The 20,551-nt window shown below is 44.3% G+C and overlaps 1 protein-coding gene and 1 long non-coding RNA gene across 5 annotated transcripts in view; one reads left to right on the forward strand and one right to left on the reverse strand.

Moving 5' to 3' along the window:
• The window catches only part of DSE (dermatan sulfate epimerase), a 48,150-nt gene extending 45,312 nt beyond the window's left edge, over window positions 1-2,838 (forward strand). For 2 of the 4 annotated variants that reach the window (XM_056566370.1, XM_056566372.1), the window contains exon 5: window positions 735-2,838. In XM_056566370.1, coding sequence (XP_056422345.1) covers window positions 735-2,487 — 1,753 coding nt within the window. In that variant the 3' untranslated portion in view covers window positions 2,488-2,838. The remainder of the gene's footprint in view (window positions 1-734) is intronic. The other 2 variants (XM_056566369.1, XM_056566368.1) reach the window with 2 other exon arrangements.
• Window positions 1,292-20,551, reverse strand: part of LOC130362234 (uncharacterized) — a 37,056-nt gene continuing 17,796 nt past the window's right edge. The window contains exon 4 of the long non-coding RNA XR_008891328.1: window positions 1,292-1,429. This is a non-coding gene — a long non-coding RNA (uncharacterized LOC130362234). The remainder of the gene's footprint in view (window positions 1,430-20,551) is intronic.

Below are 20,551 nucleotides of genomic sequence, written 5' to 3' on the forward strand. Positions count from 1 at the left end.
TGACGGGGGAAAAACGGGATGGAAGTAAACTGCCGTGTGAACCTAGCCTTATCTGTGCCACCAGACAATTCTGTCTCTGAGCTCAAATGGCAGTCCTTTCCTTCTCCTTACTTGGTTTTTCCTCTGATTACACATTGTCAGCTGTGAGACCTAATATAGACAGGGGTGTGTCCTTCCATCCAAATCATGGGTGACTCCAATTTCTCTTGAAAATCTGTGAGATGCTGATTGGAGGACCCAGAACAAATATAAAGTGCCATAGTAAAGGGTCTGAATACTTATTTTTCTCTAATTACAAAAGAGCATTTAGCCAACAACTATTTCTCTGTTCCACCATGCACATAAACCTTTCGTCTTGGATGAGCATTCATGTCTGTGGAATGGATGAAAGAGGGGTTCTGCTGCTTAGTACAAAAGGATTGGGCAGTTAATCATGTTGGCAGGTCCCACAGAAAATTCTGGGTTTGGACAACACAGGTGTAATGAGTATTCTTTTTTTTTTTTTCTTCCCAAGCTGTATAAAGAAATATAAATTATACAGTATACTTATCTCCTATTAAAAGAAAAGCACTATGCCGTAATCTAAGGGAAACTTGAAAATGTAAAAGTAGTATTTGAAATGGTTTTTCAATTCACCTATATCTAATGTATATTGGACTTCTGAGAAACCCACCCTTCTGTTCTACTGTATAAGAATATTTATGCTAAATATAATATTTTTCAATGTTTAACAGGTATGATGCATCATTGCAGTCTACACCTCCACCGGACTATGGCACTCCTAAGTTACATTTTTTTGAAGACTGGGGTGTGGTGACCTTCGGGAGTTCTCTACCTGCTGAAATCAACAGGCCTTTTATCTCATTCAAATCTGGAAAGCTTGGAGGTCGTGCGATCTTTGATATTGTCCACAACAACAAATACAGTGAATGGATTAAAGGATGGAGAAACTTTAATGCTGGGCATGAACACCCAGACCAGAATTCCTTCACATTTGCACCAAATGGATTTCCTTTTATAACCGAAGCTTTATATGGACCAAAATATAGTTATTTAAACAATGTTTTGATGTTTTCACCATCTAGCCCAGATTGCTGTTTTCCTCCATGGGAAGGTCAGGTGACTGAAGATTGTACTTCAAAATGGCTAAAATATAAGCTTGGTGAAGCTGCAGACTCTCACGGGAGGGTGAGTGCAGCAATGGAGAAAGGTGGTGTTGTTTTCATCAGAGGTGAAGGAGTTTCAGCCTACAGCCCAAAACTGAAGTTGAAAAGTGTTCAGAGAAATCTTGTCCTACTCCATCCACAACTGCTGCTACTTGTTGACCATATACACCTAGACCGTAGTAGTACTTTGGAGGCAACAGCAACTTTTTTCCACAATGTAGACTTGCCTTTTGAGGAAACCTCTATTGATGGTGTTAATGGAGCTATAATAAGACACAGAGATGAACTTTATAAAATGTATTGGATGGATGACACTGGCTTGAGTGAGAAAGGTGTCATAGCATCTGTAAACTACCCCCAGGGCTACCCTTATAATGGAACAAATTATGTGAATGTTACTACCCATCTCAGGAAGCCAATCACAAGAGCAATATACCTGTTCATTGGACCATCTGTTGATGTTGAGAGTTTCAGCGTCCATGGAGACTATCAGCAAGTGGATGTGTTTTTGGCAACTAGTGATCATGCTTATGCTGTCTACCTCTTCACTGGCGAAACACCAAGTCAGTCAGTCTATGCTAAAGTAGTTGCAGACAGACAAAGAATTGTGTTTGACAAAAGTTCATCCATCAAAAGCACTTCACCAGTGGAGGTAAAGGATTATGTAGGAGTAGTGGAAAGGAACCTCCAGCACTTCAAGCCAGTCTTTCAGCAACTGGAGAAACAAATCTTGTCTCATGTAAAGAACACTGCTAGTTTTAGGGAGACTGCTGAGCGGATTCTTAGATTTTCTGATAAAAGGAACACAGAGGAGGCAATTGAGAAGTTGTTTGCTATTTCGCAACAGCAGAAGCAACCGGGAAAGGTCAAAAGAACCAAAAATGGGCCAAGAAAGTACAAGTTTATAAATGCTGTTCCTGACATATTTGCACAAATAGAAGTAAATGAAAAGCAGACAAGACAAAAAGCCATGGCATTGGCTCAAAGTGAAATTCCAATAAATGAGGATGAAGAAATGAAAGACCTTCTGGATTTTGTAGATGAGCCATCAGTAAGGGAGAAATACAGCCCTCTTAAAAGACACAGCTCCCAGCACATGTTGACAACACATTACAACAAGTCTTCGTCCATGTCTGCCTCCTATACAAGACTTTTTCTAATCCTAAACATTGCCATATTTATAGTACTCTTAGCGTTACAATTGTCACGATTTTTGAGGACTAAGAATGTCCATAGAAAAAGATGCCTTTATGCTATACTGTCCATTGATTGCTGTATATTAGCATGGCTCTATTCCTCATGTTATCGGACACAATGTTAGGACAGGAATCCTGTTCATCTATGCAAATTGGGGACATCAGCAGTATTGAATGGAAATTGCTTGCAATCCTTTGTGAAGTTGTAATATTCCGAACTCTTCAAAACCAGTAAATTTATATATGGACATAAGTTTCATAAAGGGAAATGATCTATAAAGTGTAAAAAAATAAATAAAAAAAATGTAATGTTTGCTGACTGGAAATAAATCCTACAGAAAGGAAAATAAATCATTTTTTTTGTCCTTAATTGTGTGTGTAATTCTGTTAACTTATGTTTGTAAAGCACTTGTAACATATGCTATGTTTATCGTATGTAGAATCAGGTTGAACTTGTCAATAGGCAAAATATATGTATGGCAGATCTTGCCTCTGCCAACAGTGCATGGATTTTTAAATTATACTTAAGCACTATTTTTGACTCGTCTGTTCTTTTTTGCACTACAGTGTAAATATAGGAAACTGTATACCTTTTTAATATTTTTGTTTCTTTACAGTCTGATGTATATTATACATTTCCTATGCAAATTTTACATATTGTATATTGTTTTCTGCTAATTTTTGTCTAAGCGAACATAGCTCAGACATGCAGTGCTTGTATAAACATGAACCATAGGGTCTGTTTCATGGGAAGTCAGTTAACTAACTTCCTGTAATTACAAAAAATATTATTGTTAACAAGTCTAATATAACTACTTGTGTACATTGTCAAGAAGAAAAGCAGCACTCCTGGTTGTAGTCATGCATGGGTGCCTCCCTGTTGTCGATCTGGGTCAGAGATCAGAGTTACAGTTAAGTATCAAAGTAGAAGCAATGGCACTCCAGGTTAGTCTTTATTCACTCCATATTTCTCACTATGTAGAGAATAAAGACACCACTTTTTTTTCACAAACCTGGAACCTGGACTGCCACTTCTTCTACTTTGATACTTGTGTACATAACTACTTCTTCTGTCAGTTGAGAAGTGGAAACAATTGAATCCAGTCTAAGGGTGCATTCACATCATGTTTTTGCTATGCAGTAGTCGTATACGTGTTCTATTTGAAAACTGCATGCAACCGTATAGCAAACAGTTTTCTTTGACCACCCATACAAAAGCTTACACAACTAGATGTGTTCGGTTGTGTACATTTTTGTGCAGGTAATTTTTTTTTTTTTTAGTTTTTTTTTTCCGCCCCCGTGCACAAAGTCTTGGTCAGCCACAGTTTTGTGGTTATTTACTCCCATAATGGAACAGTCTACTCCGCTGCAATCCTAACTTATAAAGCAGGGAATTTACAATTAGTTAACAATAGAGGGCTCTGAGCTGTAACTTTATATTACCTGCCAGGAGCCCTTATTGGCCGCCACAGACTGGTCAATCAAGGCTCTCTGCGGGGCATTTGAAGTCGCAGTAATCTGAATTCCTTTTACTGGAAGCTGGCTGGTCGGGGAATGGCGTGCAATGCACCCTGCATCCCCGGCAGGAGCAGTCCCTTCTCCTTCTTTTATAAGGTTAGGATCGCAGAGACCGGATCCAATCTTTCCTTCAGCCCCTGTACTACTACCCCCAACATGAAGTAGACTCTCGCAGCCGAGGAAACTACTATACTACTCCATCATGGCACAGAATGTGTTACGGCTGCGGGAAGCTGTGGAATGCATGTTTCCGTATATATGGTTTTTATAATACAGTTTTGCATACAATATTGTCAGATTTTTTTATTCCTGTTTTGGGGGAAAAACGAATTAATACAAAACATTATTGCAAAATGTGTTGTGAATGTAGCATAAACATTGCATTGTGAGATATAGTCTGTGTGCTCCCGACTAATGCTAGGATAGACTTTTGCTACATCTGAGATATACAAGTAGAAATGGACCTTCACACCAGTATAAATAGGGTGCCTGTGGAGGGATCTCAAACAGTTCATAGTCCATATATAGGTGGGAAGGTATACATCAGAATACCTTCAGTAGAAAAGGTTCAGTTTATAAAAATTAAATGGGCTCTTAATGATGTATGTCAAAATACCTTCAAAAAGGCATTTTGATGTATAACTCCAACATAGCATAAATACCTACTGTATATGGGACCTAAGCAATGTCAACCGTGCTTCATAGTTGGGATGATATTTTTATATTAAGTTTGCAGTGTCTCTCTTCCCAAACATAATGTTGCAAATTTGTGCTTAAGTCACACATCAGTCCATAAAATATTTTCCCAGGAGCATTGTTGAACCTACTTGTGATCTACAGCAAACTTGAAATGGACAACAATATACACTGCTCCAAAAAATAAAGGGATCACTTAAACAACACAAAGTAACTCCACGTCAATTACACTGTCCACTCAGGAAGCAACACTGATTGACAATCAATTTCACATGCTGTTGTACAAATGGAACAGACAGCAGGTGGAAATTATAGGCAACTAGCTGAGTGCCCGGTTTTTTTTCTTCCTAATCCTTGTTGGGGAGGAAAATAAACAAAGGAGGAAGCTTTTGACTTCATATCCCGTCCTCATATATTGTTGTCATATCCTGACCCGTAATATGTGTAGCAGGTATTGAAATATCTCCAGCTGTACGGAAGTTATGTGGGAACATACATTTCCCATTGATTTGCATGGGACTTTAAACAAAAACCCCGACCCTCACAAATGGGGGTAGTTAAGGGTTAAATTAACTAACCTATATTTTAAGTGGACTTATAAGTAACATGTGACCAAGTATTATCGAAATATCTCCGGCCGTTTGGAAGTTATGCAGCAACATATATTTCCCATAGACTTGTATGGAACGTTAAACAAAAACCCAGCCCCTTGCAAATGGAGGTGAGTAAGGATTAAATTACCTATCCTAAGTTTGTTGTTGACATATAAGTAACATGTGTGCCATGTTTCATGTTAATATCTTTAGCCGTTTGGACATGATGCTGGAATACACACACAGAGACACACACACACACAGAGACAGACACACACACACTCATAGACACACACATATATACACTCATGGACACACACATATATACACTCATAGACACACACATTGGGGGAGATTTATCAAAACCTGTCCTGAGGAAAAGTTGACCAGTTGCCCATAGCAACCAATCAGATTGTTTCTTTCATTTTTTTTTTTTTTTCATTCAGAAGAATTTTATTAAGTGAGCAATAAACAAACAGTATCAAAGAGCATTGATAGAGTACTCAATGAGAATCCTCAGCAGTCGAATCAATAGGAAAAACAGCATGAAAAAGATAAGGCAATGAACATCTGGTACAAAGTATAAATAGGAAAGGAATGTCATCTGAGGGCAATATACAATGCCGTGGATAGTAACAGGTTGCACTAGATCAAACAAGTAGTTAAACTTTCAATAAACATGTCTCTATATCCTTATGTGTTTAGGAAGAGATAAAGGTCAGTGATACGAGAAAACAGAAAAAAAAAAAAATTTAATTAAATAAATTAAAGGGGTAAAGGAAAAGAGCTGGGAAAGACGACAAGGGGAGAAGTATGGAGGGTTAGAAGAGGAGGAAGGAGAAACATCAGAACTCGGGTACTCACTTGAATCTCTACTGAAGGGCGCAGCCACCACCCCAACACTCCGGCCCCGGTCCACGAGAGGGCTACCTCACCCCCCTCAGATACCATCATCCGCCGCGTAGAAGGGTGAGTTAACAAAAGTGAGCCAGGGAAGCCAAATCGTAGTGTATTTCTCCTGTCTACCTGAGGAGTCTGCCATCAGTTCCTCCATACGGCATAAGAAGAGTATCTCCCTGTACCATTCAGAAATGGTCGGGGGGCAAGGGTCTTTCCAATGTCTGGGTATGACAGTTCTCGCAGCCATGAGGAGGAAGTGTGCCAGTGCCCTAGAGGGGGTTCTCCTAGTGGCGGGTAGTATGGAAAGTAGGAGGGCTTTTGGGTGGTTCATGTAAGTCACACCAGTAATGGAGGCGATGCGGGCAACCACCACCTCCCAGAAACGGGTCAGTGAGGGGCACGACCACCAAATATGGGTCATTGTTCCACCAGGTGCGCCGCAACGCCAACATAAGTCCGGTACAGTGGGGTACATGCGGTGTAGAGTAGAAGGAACCCTGTACCACCGGGATAGTAATTTAAAGTTAGTCTCCTGCGCCCTACATGATACTGACAGTCGGTGACACATGGTAAAAGCAGTCGTCCAGTCAGAGGGAGCAAAGGTCGTGTGTAGCTCCGACTCCCACGCCCCCACATACCTTGGAGGCGATTGCTCAGCCCTATCCATAAATAAGCGATAAATTTGTGATACAGGCCTGAGGGGCGCAGAGTCAGAGACGCACATCTGTTCCAAAGGCGAGAGTGGTCTTGCCAGGAACAGGGTCTGTCCCATGGTCCGGATAAAATGATCTAATTGTAGGTATTGCATCTGGACTAGCGGTGTACGGGAGCGTTCAGAGACCAGTGTCTCATAGGGTTTCAGTCTCGTACCGTCCAAGAAGGTGTTAATCGGGAGGAACCCTCGTCCTGTCATCCCTAAAAAGTCAGTACGGTGTAAACCAGGAGTGAAGAGGGGGTTGCCAGTGACCGGGGTCAGGGGTCCACCTGGTACAATTAGCTCAGTCTTCGTTATATAGCGCCTATAGGTCGTGACCAGCTCCCTCAACACCCAGGGCAGAGTGCGGATGTATTCCCAGGACAGGGCATCTGGGGGCAACCAGGGGAAGGCGGCCAGTTGTTTGCTAGTCCCCAACTCGGATCCCACCCATCTCTTGGACGCGTGACCGTGAAAGAGGTCTAGGAATCTCACCAGAGTGGCTTCAACATAATAGGCCTGACTGTCCGGGACCGCCAGGCCCCCCGCCTGCTTACTTCTCATTAAGACTTGCCTGGCTATCCTTGACGGCCTGTTTGCCCAGATAAAGTCCCTAAACAGCTTGTTTATCTTTTTAAAGAATGCGGGGGGGAGGGTGACAGGCACAGTCTGGAATAGGTAGAGGAGTCTCGGGAGAACATTCATTTTAAGGATGTTCGCTCTACCCAACCACGAAAAGGTATCCCTCGTCCATCTCCGCAAGTCCCCCTCAATCGTAGACAGCAAAGGCTGAAAGTTAAGGGCGTAACAGTCCGATAGGTTCGCGGGCACCTGGACACCCAGATAGGTAATGGATGTGGAGGACCATCTGAAAGGGTGGGCTTCCTTAAGTCGAGTCACCAACTCCTCAGGGAGGGTCACATTGAGGGCAACACTTTTGGTCAGGTTGATTTTATGGTTACTAAAGTGAGAGTACGTCTCTATGGTCTGCAATATAGCTGGCAGGGAGACCAGAGGGTCCGCGACGTAAAGGAGCAAATCATCCGCGAACGCAGAGCAGGTGTGACTCTCCACCCCCTGTCGAAACCCAGTAATCGCAGGGTTCGATCTTAGGGCAATCAGCAGGTGTTCCATGCACAGAACATAAAGCAAGGGGGAGAGAGGGCACCCCTGTCTCGTACCGTTCCGGATTGGAATGGGAGATGAAAGGGAGCCGTTAATTCGCACCCTCGCCTGGGGGCTATCATATAGGGCCAAAATTCGTCCCAGCATTGAAGGGCCCAGTCCTATCTGCACGAGGACAGCATTCATGAACCCCCAGTCCACCCTGTCAAATGCCTTTTCGGCGTCAAGTGACAGCAACATTAATGATTGGCTAGATGTCTTGGCCTGGTGTATGATAGAGTATGCTCTGACAGTATTGTCCCTGGTTTCCCTCGATTTAACAAAGCCAGATTGGTCAGGGTGGACTAGGGGACCAAGAACAGTGGTCAGGCGATTCGCCAACAGCTTGGCAAATAGTTTGGTGTCAACGTTCAACAAGGAGATGGGGCGGTAACTGGCACATAAATTGGGATCCTTGCCCTCCTTAGGTATCACTGCAATATGGGCATTCAGGGCGTCTCGCGGGAAATTAGATTTGAGGGAGATAGCATTGAACGCCCCGTGCAGGAGGGGGAGCAGGTCATCCCCCAGGGACTTGTAAAACTTGGCTGTGAATCCATCTGGACCGGGGCTTTTCCCAGATGACTGGTTCTTAATCACCGTGGCCAGCTCCTACTCCCCAAACGGGGCCTCCAAGAGCCCAACGTCCTCCTCAGACAGTCTGGGGAGGGCTGTATCGGTAATATAGTCAGTCAGGCAGAGGTAGGGTGAGGTCGATGTTAGGGTGTCGGCGGGCGATGGGAGATTATAGAGATTGGTATAATAAGACTCAAAGGCGGCAAGGATATCCTTCGTAAGGAAGGACCTCCCAGTCTGGGACGTGGTGATTGACGGGATATAGAGCGCAGCTCTCTTGTCTCTCAGTGCCCTGGCCAGGAATCTCCCAGGTTTGTTTCCCCACCCATAGAAAGTCTTCGAGCAGTGCTGTCGGTAGTACTTGTAACCATCGTTAAGGAGGGTACAGATGTCGTGGCGGGTTTTGATGAGGGCACGTAAAGAGGATTCCTGTAGAGACCGCTTGTGTTGTGCCTCTAGGGAAGACAATGTTTCGAGAAGACACCGCAGTCTCTCCGATCTCTCCTTTTTGAGGCGGGAGCCATGTCTGATCAGCACACCCCGCAACACACATTTAAGTGCTTCCCATTGGGTGGGGAGTGGCGTATCATCAGAAACGTGATCAGTTCTGAAATGTGCTATGGTGGTTTTGAGATCGGACAGACAGAGCGTATCAAGAAGTAGAGATTCGTTTAATCTCCAGTTATATTGCGGTCTGTTGAGGGTGGGGAAGAATATTGTGCAGTGGACCGGTGCGTGGTCAGATAAGAATAAGTTCCCAATTTGAGACGGTCACTCTGGGTAAGTAAAAGTGGGGGAGGAATATGTAGTCCAGTCGGCTGTAAATGTTGTGGGGGCTAGAGTAGTATGTATAGTCTCGATCAGTGGCGTGCTGGAGCCTCCACACATCGCACAGCTGCATGGAGTGCAAAAGTTTCCTGAGTGTACTAAGTTGTCTATAGGAGACAGCAGAGCGCTGCGCGGAGGCGTCCAGAAGGGGTTGTATCGCTAAATTCAAGTCGCCCCCCAATATCAACATGCCCTGTGTGAATGAGGACAATTCCTCTAGCGTACGTGTGAGGAATGAGATTTGCAGTGAGTTAGGGGCATAAATCGTCGCTACAGTCACCACCTGCTCCAAAACCGTCCCCTTAACAAACAGAAATCTGGCTTCAGGGTCGGTTCTGACGTCCAGGACCGAGAAGGGTAGGGAACGATGGAAACCAATCGAAACCCCCTTCGAGCGAGACTCAGAGTTTGTACTATGGAACCAGGTGGTGAAGTATCGACCCAGGCGATCTGGCATATGGCCTGTCTTAAAGTGAGTCTCCTGGAGACATAAAATTTTTGTGTGGTTTTTGTGTAAGTGGTATAGAATTTGGGACCTCTTTTCCGGGGTATTAAAACCCTGGACATTTAAAGTGGTTACCTTAACGTCCGACATGATGCTCGTAGTCACTGAGTCCGGAGGAGGGGGTTCGGAGTGCAGGGGTCAGCGGCAAGTCCCAAGTCCTAGATCGGGGGCAAAAAGACACACAAGGGAAATAGAGAAAGTTAGGAAAAGGAAAAATAAATAAAAATACAAGATCTGTAAAAGAAAAAGCAAGTGTACTTGCAAATAAATCTACCTGCAGCACTAGACGTCTGCGTATCTGGTGTATGTAAACTACACCTACCCTAGTGGGGGGAAGGGTACGATGTGAAAGTATCAGAGCAAGTTCTATAAACGCCCAACGAAATCAGGAAATAACTAGAACTATCGGCTGGGTCCGTCAATCCCAGGCCTCTACAACTGCTAAACAAAGGCGGCGCCAGTTTGTGATACCACCGCCTAAACTCAAGATAAGGGGGGAGCAGCAGCAGCTCGTAGGAGAAATGCTACTGATGGGGAGGTGGGGGAGTGGGGGGGGAGGGGAAATGGAGGAGAGGGCAGGGGGAAAGGTGTAGGGGGGGGCAAGAAGAGGAAGGAGTGGGGGGCGGAGAGGGAATGGTGGAGAGGGCGGGGGGAAGGAATAGGTGGTAGAGAGGGAGGGGGGGGGGAGAAGGAAGAGGTGATGGAGAGGGTGGGGGGGGAGGAAGAGGTGGTAGAGAGGGAGAAGGGGGGTAGGAAGAGGTGGTTGAGAGGAAGGGGGGGGGGGGGAAGGGAGAGTGGGTGGGAACTAGATTATGACAGGAGTATAGTCATTGATAGGGCCGGCAGAAAATCAGGTGGCCCACTGGAGGGTATACAAGCGGTCAACAGCAGGCTCGGAGACAGTATTGGTCGTTGATGCGAAACTTAATCACAGTTCCATTCAATCACAGTTCCATTCCCCTCGACTCCGATCTGGTGGGCCGGCGTCTCTGAGGGAGCGGTTCCCCATCAGCCAGGCGCCGGTTCTGGGGGCGTTGTGAAGGTCTCAAGGTTGGGGGGGGGGGCATAAGGGTCCCTCAGGTAGGCGATCCATTCAGGTAGCGCCAAAGGTGGGAGTCCCAATGCAGTCAGGAAGGAAGAGAGGTCTCCCGGGTGACGTAAGGAGGCTGTCTGGTTTTCAGAGGTGGCATATAAGGCAAACGGGAATCCCCATCTATACGGGATGTTACGTTCCTGCAGGTGTCTCAGCAACGGGCGTAGTAGGGCCCTCTGCCTCAGTGTGCGGCGGGACAGGTCCGGATAAATTTGTAGGATAGCTCCATCAAAGTCTATGTCCCCTTGTAGGCGCACTTTCTGCATGAGTTGCTCCTTTATTGTGTATTTGTGGATACGGCAGATAACGTCTCACGGTCGAGAAGGGTCTGTGCTGGGAGCCCTAAGAGCCCGATGGACTCTGTCAATTTCAATATGAGTAGTTGGTGGGTGTCCCAGTATCAGGTTGAAAATCCCGGTAACCGTGGCATGCAGGTCAGGCATTCTGGTAGCCTCAGGAAGGCCCCGTATACGAACATTATTTCTCCGGTTTCTGTTCTCAATGTCGTCTAAGTGATCCGCAAAGGCGTGGTGTGTGGAAGTTTGAGAATTCAGAGCAGTTTGCATGTCCTTTAGTGAGACAGTAACAGAATCTTTAAAGTCCTCCAGAGCTCTAATCCTACCCTGCATGTCAGCTACATCGCGTTTAACAGGTTGCAAGTCCTGGCGCCAGGCAAATTTGAGATCTGAAGCCAACGCAGACATATCTGCTTTCGTGGGTAGCAGTGCCAGCAGTGCTTGTAATTCGGGGTGCCCCTTAAGGAGAGCCACCGCTTGGGCAGGTGGTGGGAGGGTGGAAGCAATATTCATGTACTCCGGGGAGCCAGCAGGCACTTGACGAGACCCCTGGCCCTGCATACCTTGTCCCCTCTGTGGAGGCCCTTCAGAGGCCAGGTCCCCAGTCATGGCAGTCAGATTATGGGCCAGGGAGGGCGACAGCCAGGGTGGGGATGCAGTGGGAGATCCCTGGATAAAGTGGGGGTCATCCTGGGTAGGCAGATCATGCGCCCCTTCTCCTTCCGGAGGGTTGAGAGGGGAGGATGGTGAGGGGGGTCCCTCTTGGCTTCTGAATATGGAGGGGATGCTAGGGGATGGAGAGGGAGCCCTGCATCCCTCCATGGCAGTAGAGAGCATAGGAGACAGGGCCTGGGGTGGTGGCGTGCTCAGGACCCCTCCAGCACTCACCTCCGTCCAAGATGTTCGGGGCGCAGCTCCAGCGTGGGTCCCCGGCTGCCCACAGGCATCCTCTATGAGGTAGTCCATGAGGTGCGTTTGTGAAGTACATTGCGCATCTCCACGCGTCTCTTCCGGCAGTTGCCGTGTCACCCGGAGCCCGGTCTCCACAGTCCCCGGTGGCAGCGGAGGTTGTGTGGGGCCGCGAGGGGCTCTGGTCGGTAAGTCCAGTAGTGCCGGGAGCGGGGTCCCATGCGGCGCCGCTCCGGTCCCCGCTGTGCGTTGCCGCGTGGCTGGAGGGGAGTGGGCGGGAGTAGTAGAGCCCTGCTGGTCCCGCGCCATCTTGGACTGGGCCGGCATCTTCTGCGGCGGCTCCTGCAGGTCTCTCAGTGGGCCGAAGAAGTTCCGGATCGCGGTCCCTGTGTGCTTGGGTGTCTTGGCGGAGTGTCCCCTCTTTCCCGATCTCCTGCCGACCATTTATAGTGGCGATATCCCCCAATATGACGGCCTGGGTGACGGAGCTCTGTACCTCAGCATCTTGCTCGTACCATAGCAGGACACGCCCCCCGTTTCTTTCATTTTTATAGAGGCCTGTGAAAAATGAAAGTAGTGATCTGATTGGTTGCTATGGGCAACTGGTCAACTTTTCCTCTGCACAGGTTTTGATAAATCTCCCCCATTGAGTTTTATAGATATACTAGCTGAGTATCCAGCATTGCCCGGTTTTTCCTTCCTCATCCTTGGGGAGGAAAATCAACAAAGGAGGAAGCTTTTGACTTCAAACCCCATCCCCATATATTGTTGTCATATCCCGACCTCCTATCCCCTCCTCCTATCTTCACCTCCGATCCCAACCCCTAGCTCAACCTCCTAACCCTTCCTCCTATCCCCACCTCCTATCCGGTCCTCCTATCTCGACCTCCTATCTATCTCGTGTACCAGGTATTGAAATATCTGCAGCCTTACAGAAGTTGTGTGAACATACATTTCCCATTGATTTGCATGGGACTTTAAACAAAAACCCCGACCCTCACAAATGGGGGTAGTTAAGGGTTAAATTAACTATCCTATATTTTAAATGGACATATAAGTAACATGTGACCAAGTATTATCGAAATATCTCCAGCCGTTTGGAAGTTATGCAGTAACATATCTTTCCCATAGACTTGTATAGGACTTAAACATAAACCCCGCCCCTGGCAAATGGGGGTGAGTAAGGGTAAAATTACCTATGCTATGTTTGTTGTTGACATATAAGTAACGTGTACCAAGTTTCATGTTAATATCTTTAGCCGTTTGGAAGTTTTTGTGGAACAGACATACACACACTTATATATATAGAGATAGATTAGCTAGACACCCTCAATAAAGGAGTGGTTCTGCAGGTGGTGACCACAGACCACTTCTCAGTTCCTATGCTTCCTGGCTGATGTTTTGGTCACTTTTGATTGCTGGCGGTGCTTTCACTCTAGTGGTAGCATGAGACTGAGTCAACCCACACAAGTGGCTCAGGTAGTACAGCTCATCCAGGATGGCACATCAATGCGAGCTGTGGCTAGAAGGTTTGCTGTGTCTCTCAGCTTAGTGGCCAGAGCATGGAGGCGCTACCAGGAGACAGGCCAGTACATCAGGAGACGTGGAGGAGGGAAACAAACCAGCAGCAGGACCACTACCTCTGCCTTTGTGCTAGGAGGAGCATTGCCAGAGCCCTGTAAAATTACCTCCAGGCCACAAATGTGCATGTGTCCACTCAAACGGTCAGAAACAGACTCCATGAGGGCCTGACGTCCATAGATGGGGGCTGTAAGCCCAACATCGTGCAGGACGTTTGGCATTTTCCAGGGAACACCAAGATTGGCAAATTCATCACTGGCACCCTGTGCTCTTCACAGATGAAAGCAGGTTCACACTGATGTGATGCCGTAGACGCCGTGGAGAACGTTTTGCCTGAAACATCATCCAGCATGACCGATTTGGCGGTGGGTCAGTAATGGTGTGAGGTAGCATTTCTTTGGGGGGGGCCTCACAGCCCTCCATGTGCTTGCGAGAGGTAGCCTGACTGCCATTAGGTACTGAGATGAGATCCTCAGACCCCTTGTGAGACCATGTGCTGGTGCGGTTATTCCTGGGTTCCTCCTTATGCAAGACAATGCTAGCCCTCATGTGGCTCGAGTGTGTCAGCAGTTCCTGCAAGAGGAAAGCATTGATGCTATGAACTGGCCCGCCCGTTCCCCAGACCTGAATCCAATTTGAGCACATCTAGGACATCATGTCTCTCTCCATCCACCAACACCATGTTGCACCACAGACTGTCCACCTCATCAGGAGCATGCCCAGGCATTGTAGGGAGGTCATACGGGCACATGGAGGCCACACACACTACTGAGCCTCATTTTGACTTGTTTTTAGGACATCAAAGTTGGATCAGCCTGCAGTGTGTTTTCCACTTTGATTTTGAGTGTTACTCCATATCCAGACCTCCATGGGTTGATAAATTTGATTTACATTGATAATTTTTGTGTGATTTTGTTGTCAGCACATCCAAATATGTAAAGACGAAAGTATTTCATACAATTAGTTCATTCATTCATTCAGATCTAGGATGTGTTATCTTAGAGTTCCCTTCATTTTTTTTTTTTTTGAGCAATGTATTTTGGACAGCAGTGGCTTCTATGACCACCATTCTTGGTATGTGTTTTTCTAAAGGTGAACACATGAACTAAGGTTTTTGTAGTTTGTAGAATCTTCTGCATGTATTTTGCTTTTCCCTCTAGCTCTTTCTCATCTCTTTTAGGATTGTTTATTGACGGTTACCCCTAGTGAGCCATGAAAGTCCTGGATATTCTGCATTTGTCTATTGATGTACATACAGAACTTTTAGCAATGCTTTTGCAGTTTTTCCAGCTTTATGCCTCTCTTCACATCTTCTGAGGTTTTTTAATAGTATTTTTCATCAAGGCATAGTTAATAGGCAAAGCACTGGGAAACCCAATCTCCTCTCTTGTAACTGATAAAAGTCCCTAGACATCTTATCCCCCTATCCAAAAGATAGGGCATAAGATGTCTTATTGCAGGGGTTGCGCCACTGGGACCCCCGCAATCTCTGTGCAGCACCCAGTGTTCATTTAGAAAGCTGGGTGCAGGGGTCCTGATGTCACAGCCACACCCCTTGTGACTCCACGCTCCCTCAATGCAAGTCTATGGGAGGGGACATTGCAGCCGTTACGTCCCCTCCCATAGACTTGCATTGAGGGGTGTGATGTGACGGCACGAGGGACGTGGCTGTGACGTCATGACCCCCACCACCCGTTCCAAGCGTTTTGAAACAAAATGTTCTGAACGCTGGGGCATCAGAGTACCTCTTTAAGCAGTCGGCCCTCAGGTTGTACAGGTGTACAAGGAAGGAGAGAGAATTGTTTAGTAAAATGCAGAGAGAAACCCCAGGGTATTCTTTTTTTTTTTATTTAAATTTTTTTATTAGCTTTACAATTTGATTTTGAACTGTTCTCAGTTTTTTTTTTTTCAACAGCCGCAAATTTTATCAAACATGGGCAGTATAAAGGGGCTGCCTGGATGTTTTTTTTTTCCAATATTTATTGACTCCCAAGGTGGGGTTAAAAAACAAAATGTATACTCACCTGCCTCCAATCCCCCACTAATTGGCAATGTGAATGCTTACCATGTGTTGGGATAGAGAACAAGAAGCACTCAGCAGCAGGGACCAACAGTCTGAACAGTAGTAGCAGTCACTATGGGTAACCAAAATAGACAACATCACATAACCCATTTCTAATGCATAATGCATGAACCTCAGGTTCATTGTAGTCTACAAATGAAACAGTGACATATTAAGAATAATAAATATTTATTATTATATATTTATATTTGGTAATGCCATTTTGGTGGAGCAGTTAAAGGGGTACTTTGGTGGGGAAAATGTTTTAAAACCAACTGGTGTCAGAAAGTTAAACAGATTTGTAAATTACTTCAATTAAAATAATCTTAAATTCTGGAAGGATTATCAGTTGCTTTATAGTACAGAGGAAGTTGTGTAGTTCTTTCCAGTCTGACCATCCAGTGTTCTCAAGGGAGATTTTTTTTTTTCTTAAATAATATTTTGATCTGACCAACGACGCCTTCAACTGCATTTGTGTCTTCCTGACACAGATTCAGTTAAATACACTTTCTACGCTGCTATTTAATCTAATAGACTCCTGTGCGTGCTTCATGTACAGGACATGTACCAGTGCACCCGGGCATACATTTACAACCATTGTCCTTAAGCGGTTAAACTGCCACTGCAGTTTATGTTTTAAGGGGAGGTAGAAGTCCTAGCTCTTATATTTCTTATTCCTTTTGAATTCACTCTTAATTTTAGCTCACAAATGTAGTGGCAGTTTTCCAAAATGAAAAAAAAAAAAAAACTGCCATGTGTGATTGAAGCCTGAACATTGACATGAGTGGCTGATGCATGGACAAATTGTTTCCATTTTTTTTTTCGTGCCAGAAATAAATGAGACATGTAAATAAAGGTATGATACATTAAGATTTATCAATAAGTACGTTGGCAATGTTTGGGCTAGAAATAAGACACTTAGGAACGAATATGTTTTAACAGTGTTTTATTTTATTTGTTTTTCATACCCTGGTCCACTTCCACAAACTAAAATAACCCCCTGACCCAGGAAAGAAGATCAGATCAAGAACTTTACAGTCAATTTGTAATCAAATCTTCATCAAAACACTATGAACTGTCACATTTTAAATGAGCAGCATTCATATCATATGGAAAACTTACTATCACAGGATTTAAAGGGGTTATCCAGGAAAAAACTTTTTTTATATATCAACTGGCTCCAGAAAGTTAAACAGATTTGTAAATTACTTCTATTAAAAAAATCTTAATTCTTTCAGAACTTAGGAGCTGCTGAAGTTGAGTTGTTCTTTTCTGTTTAAGTGCTCTCTGATGACACCTTTTTTTTTCCAATAGATTCCCTTTAAGGAAATCCAAAAAAAAAAATACCTGATTTCCCATATACCTATTTAATTATTCCCATAAGATTTATTAATTTCCACACAGTTAAAAACTGATAGTGCTGTATATCCTTATTATTGTGCTTTCATTGATTAGTCAGTATAAGAGCTATGCTGCTGTGCTCTATCCTGTTACCAAGTAGTAGCTGGATGTGTCTGCAGATCACATCCAATTGCTTCCTTAAGCTACAGCCCTGTCCCTAATAAAAATTCCCTACTCTGCCCCCCTCAACATGTTTTGCTACGAAGTAGTTTTTTCAAGAGGCGGCGGGCACTGTGGCCAGACAGAATAGAACAACTCAACTTCAGCAGCTGATAATTATTGGAAGGATTAGGATTATTTAATAGAAGTAATTTACAAATCTGTTTAACTTTCTGGAGCCAGTTGAATATAATATAGCTTTTTTCCTGGAAATCCTTTAACATTTAGCAGCTGTTTCCATGGTTGTAATGCTGGTTTCAGATGACTGTACTACAGCCACATCTTAACATCTGCATAACACCCTTAAAACCATGTGGCTTTATGATGACCTTGGTTAATCAGATCCATGGAGGGGGGAGATTTGTGGTCCTAATATGAAACTGGCCCAGGGGTTAGACACTGTATATGACATTACTGTAATGTAAAAAAAAAAAAGTGTTCTATGCAATTCAGTTTTTTTACTCTTCTCTATAAACCAAGCACAAAAGTCATTGGTCCTGTAATAATAGCTCCGAATAGTAATATTATACATATTATACATTGTTATAGCAAAGTTAATATGTGTGTGTGTGTGCCAATTCTTCTGCTCTATTTCCCTAAATTTCTTAAATGGGCACTGTCACCAACTTTATTTTTTGATATGTTGTAGTACTTGTGTACTGCAACATATCTTTAATATATTTTCATTATTTATTTTTTCATTTTCAGGGTGAATTTTATGTTTGAAAACCGGCCACTAGAGGTCTCCCTCCTAGTGGCCGGCTGCAGCACGGCGTGATGTCACGCCTGAATTCGGACCGATTGCGGGCGGGCAATTGGTCCTAATTCATTTACACTGCGCTCGCTCCCTTCCTGTCAATCAAACAGACGAGAGTGAGCACATTGGCTCCCCGGCCCCTGCCTTGGAGGCCACTCCTCGCGCACATGTAGTGAGCACACTACCAGGCAGACAAAAAGTTATTTTTAATATAGTTAAAAAAAATATTAAAAGCAGGGAGGGGGTTAGGGACAGATGTGCAATAGGCAGGGACAGAAAAAAAAATATAGGATGGTGGGAGCTACCCTTTAAACATACAGCATTCCAGTAAAGTGTAGATTACAACATTCTGGGAACCTACATGCCACTAGATGGTAAGTGTGCAGTCTCCTAAGCTCCCCTGCTGGTGGTTATTGACAGAGTATAAAGATGCTTTGATGACAAAGGAAATTGGGGAGGGGTGTTTGTGCAGTGGGCTAGGAGAACATCAGGCTTAACAGCTATATCACAGATCAGACATAACATTATGACCAACTACCTCCAAACTTTTTTACCTCCAGTATTTTTTATTTAGCACAGTAACAATACAGTATTTTATATCAAAATAATTTTTTGTTAATTATGGCAAAACCAACAATTGTCTGGTCCGTTCCACTGTATCAAAAATTGCTGAAAAAGATAATGCTGGCAAGGGACATAACAACCTGGACCCCAGGGTAAATTTTGGACCTGACTTTTTTTTTTTTTTTTTTTGTATAAATAAAAACTCTAATGCCACAGTTACTAAGTAATTCCATAATACTGTTACTCAACAGAACACAATATAACTATATTTCTACTATACAAGGGACAAATAACATTAATGGGGGAGATTTATCAAAACCTGTACAGAGGAAAAGTTGTTCAGTTGCCCATAGCAACCAATCAGATCGCTTCTTTCAGTTTTCAGAGGCCTTTTCAAAAATGAAAGAAGCGATCTGATTGGTTGCTATGGGCAACTGAGCAACTTTTCTTCTGGACAGGTTTTGATAAATCTCCCCCATTGTCACTTCATGACCACTACGCAGACCAATATTACTAGCAAAGTGGTAGATATTAGTCTTACACAGGTACCCTGCAGGCTGTAAAAGTGATTACAATACAGTTACATCCAGTCAGTCATGGAAGAAGTCTTCTTGGAAATGTTTAATATCCTTTTCTTCTGGCCCAGACAATCAGAAAGATTTTTTTCCAGTCACAACTCATCTCAGTAAAATTTGCCAAACATCTCATGTTCTTCACCTTTACCTGCCTTCTATTTTACCGACCCATAGTCACAGCTTGTCTCTGCAAAGTTTTGCTTCTAGCTTTTTCAGCACTCTCCCTACCTATTTCCCACCCTTTACACAAACCTCTCACCCTCCTGCTACTCCAGTTCTCTCATATCCATGGTTATCTTTATAACTGATAGACAGTCATCCAGAGAGCACTAGTGATCAACACAGTAACAGTTGCCTGCTTTGTGTCTGCATACAGTAAAAGTGCACCTTAATGCCCTTCTCACAATAATAGTGCCTCCTTACTACCCTAACAGTTTGTGTCCTTTTGTGCCTTCATTACAGTTAGGGTGCCTACTCATTGCCCCTATACGTTGAAAGTGCCCCTTACTGCTTCCTTACCATGCCCACACAGTTGAGGTGTCCCCATAGAGTAAATGTGTACCCATCCCCTCCTGCCAAGATGAGCCAAGCAGTTCAGGTCGTATATGCCTCTGCCAGCCTATGGCTTGCACTGTGGCAGCATACTACAGGCAGGCACAATGATGACACTGCAATGTGCTGGCCTACATTAAGTCTTTTCGATGGAGGGCCTGAAGTGCCCTCACTGCCCCTCACAGTAATGACCAAGATCAGCAATGTTGCTGATGCCGGTCATTCAACCCCTTAAATAATGTGATCAGTAATAATCGCTCGCATTTAAAAGACTAAATGACAGGTGCTGCACCTGTTGGGTGTCCAGCCAGCACCCCCTCAATGAGATCATGGGTGCTAGTCAGTTACCATGCCAGACGGAGGTCTTCTGAAGGCTTCTGTGTCTGCCATGGTAGATCTGCTTGTACAGCTTGCCTGTCTCCATAAGACAAGACGAGGTTGGCCATTATCACTGGCTTTATTTGCCATGATATGGTACCCCTAATAACAACTATTCGGTCCCATATTTGCACTTGTAGTTATACTATCTCCAGTGAAGTCTCAACTCCAGATCTTTTCTCCTAAATATTATCTAGCTACATGTATCGTTTGAATGGAACTATACATTTGAGAAAAAGTCAGGTTTAATGGTTAATGTTAATAAATAATGAAATGTTCCTAAATATCTCACAGACAAATTCCACTTTCACTTTCAAAAAGTACATTTTTGAAAAGGTTGAAAAAAAAGGACAAAACTTCATAAAATTCAACCTATATCCCTACAGTA

The sequence above is a fragment of the Hyla sarda genome, chromosome 3 (assembly GCF_029499605.1).
Source record: "Hyla sarda isolate aHylSar1 chromosome 3, aHylSar1.hap1, whole genome shotgun sequence".
NCBI classification, from domain to species: Eukaryota; Metazoa; Chordata; class Amphibia; order Anura; family Hylidae; genus Hyla; species Hyla sarda.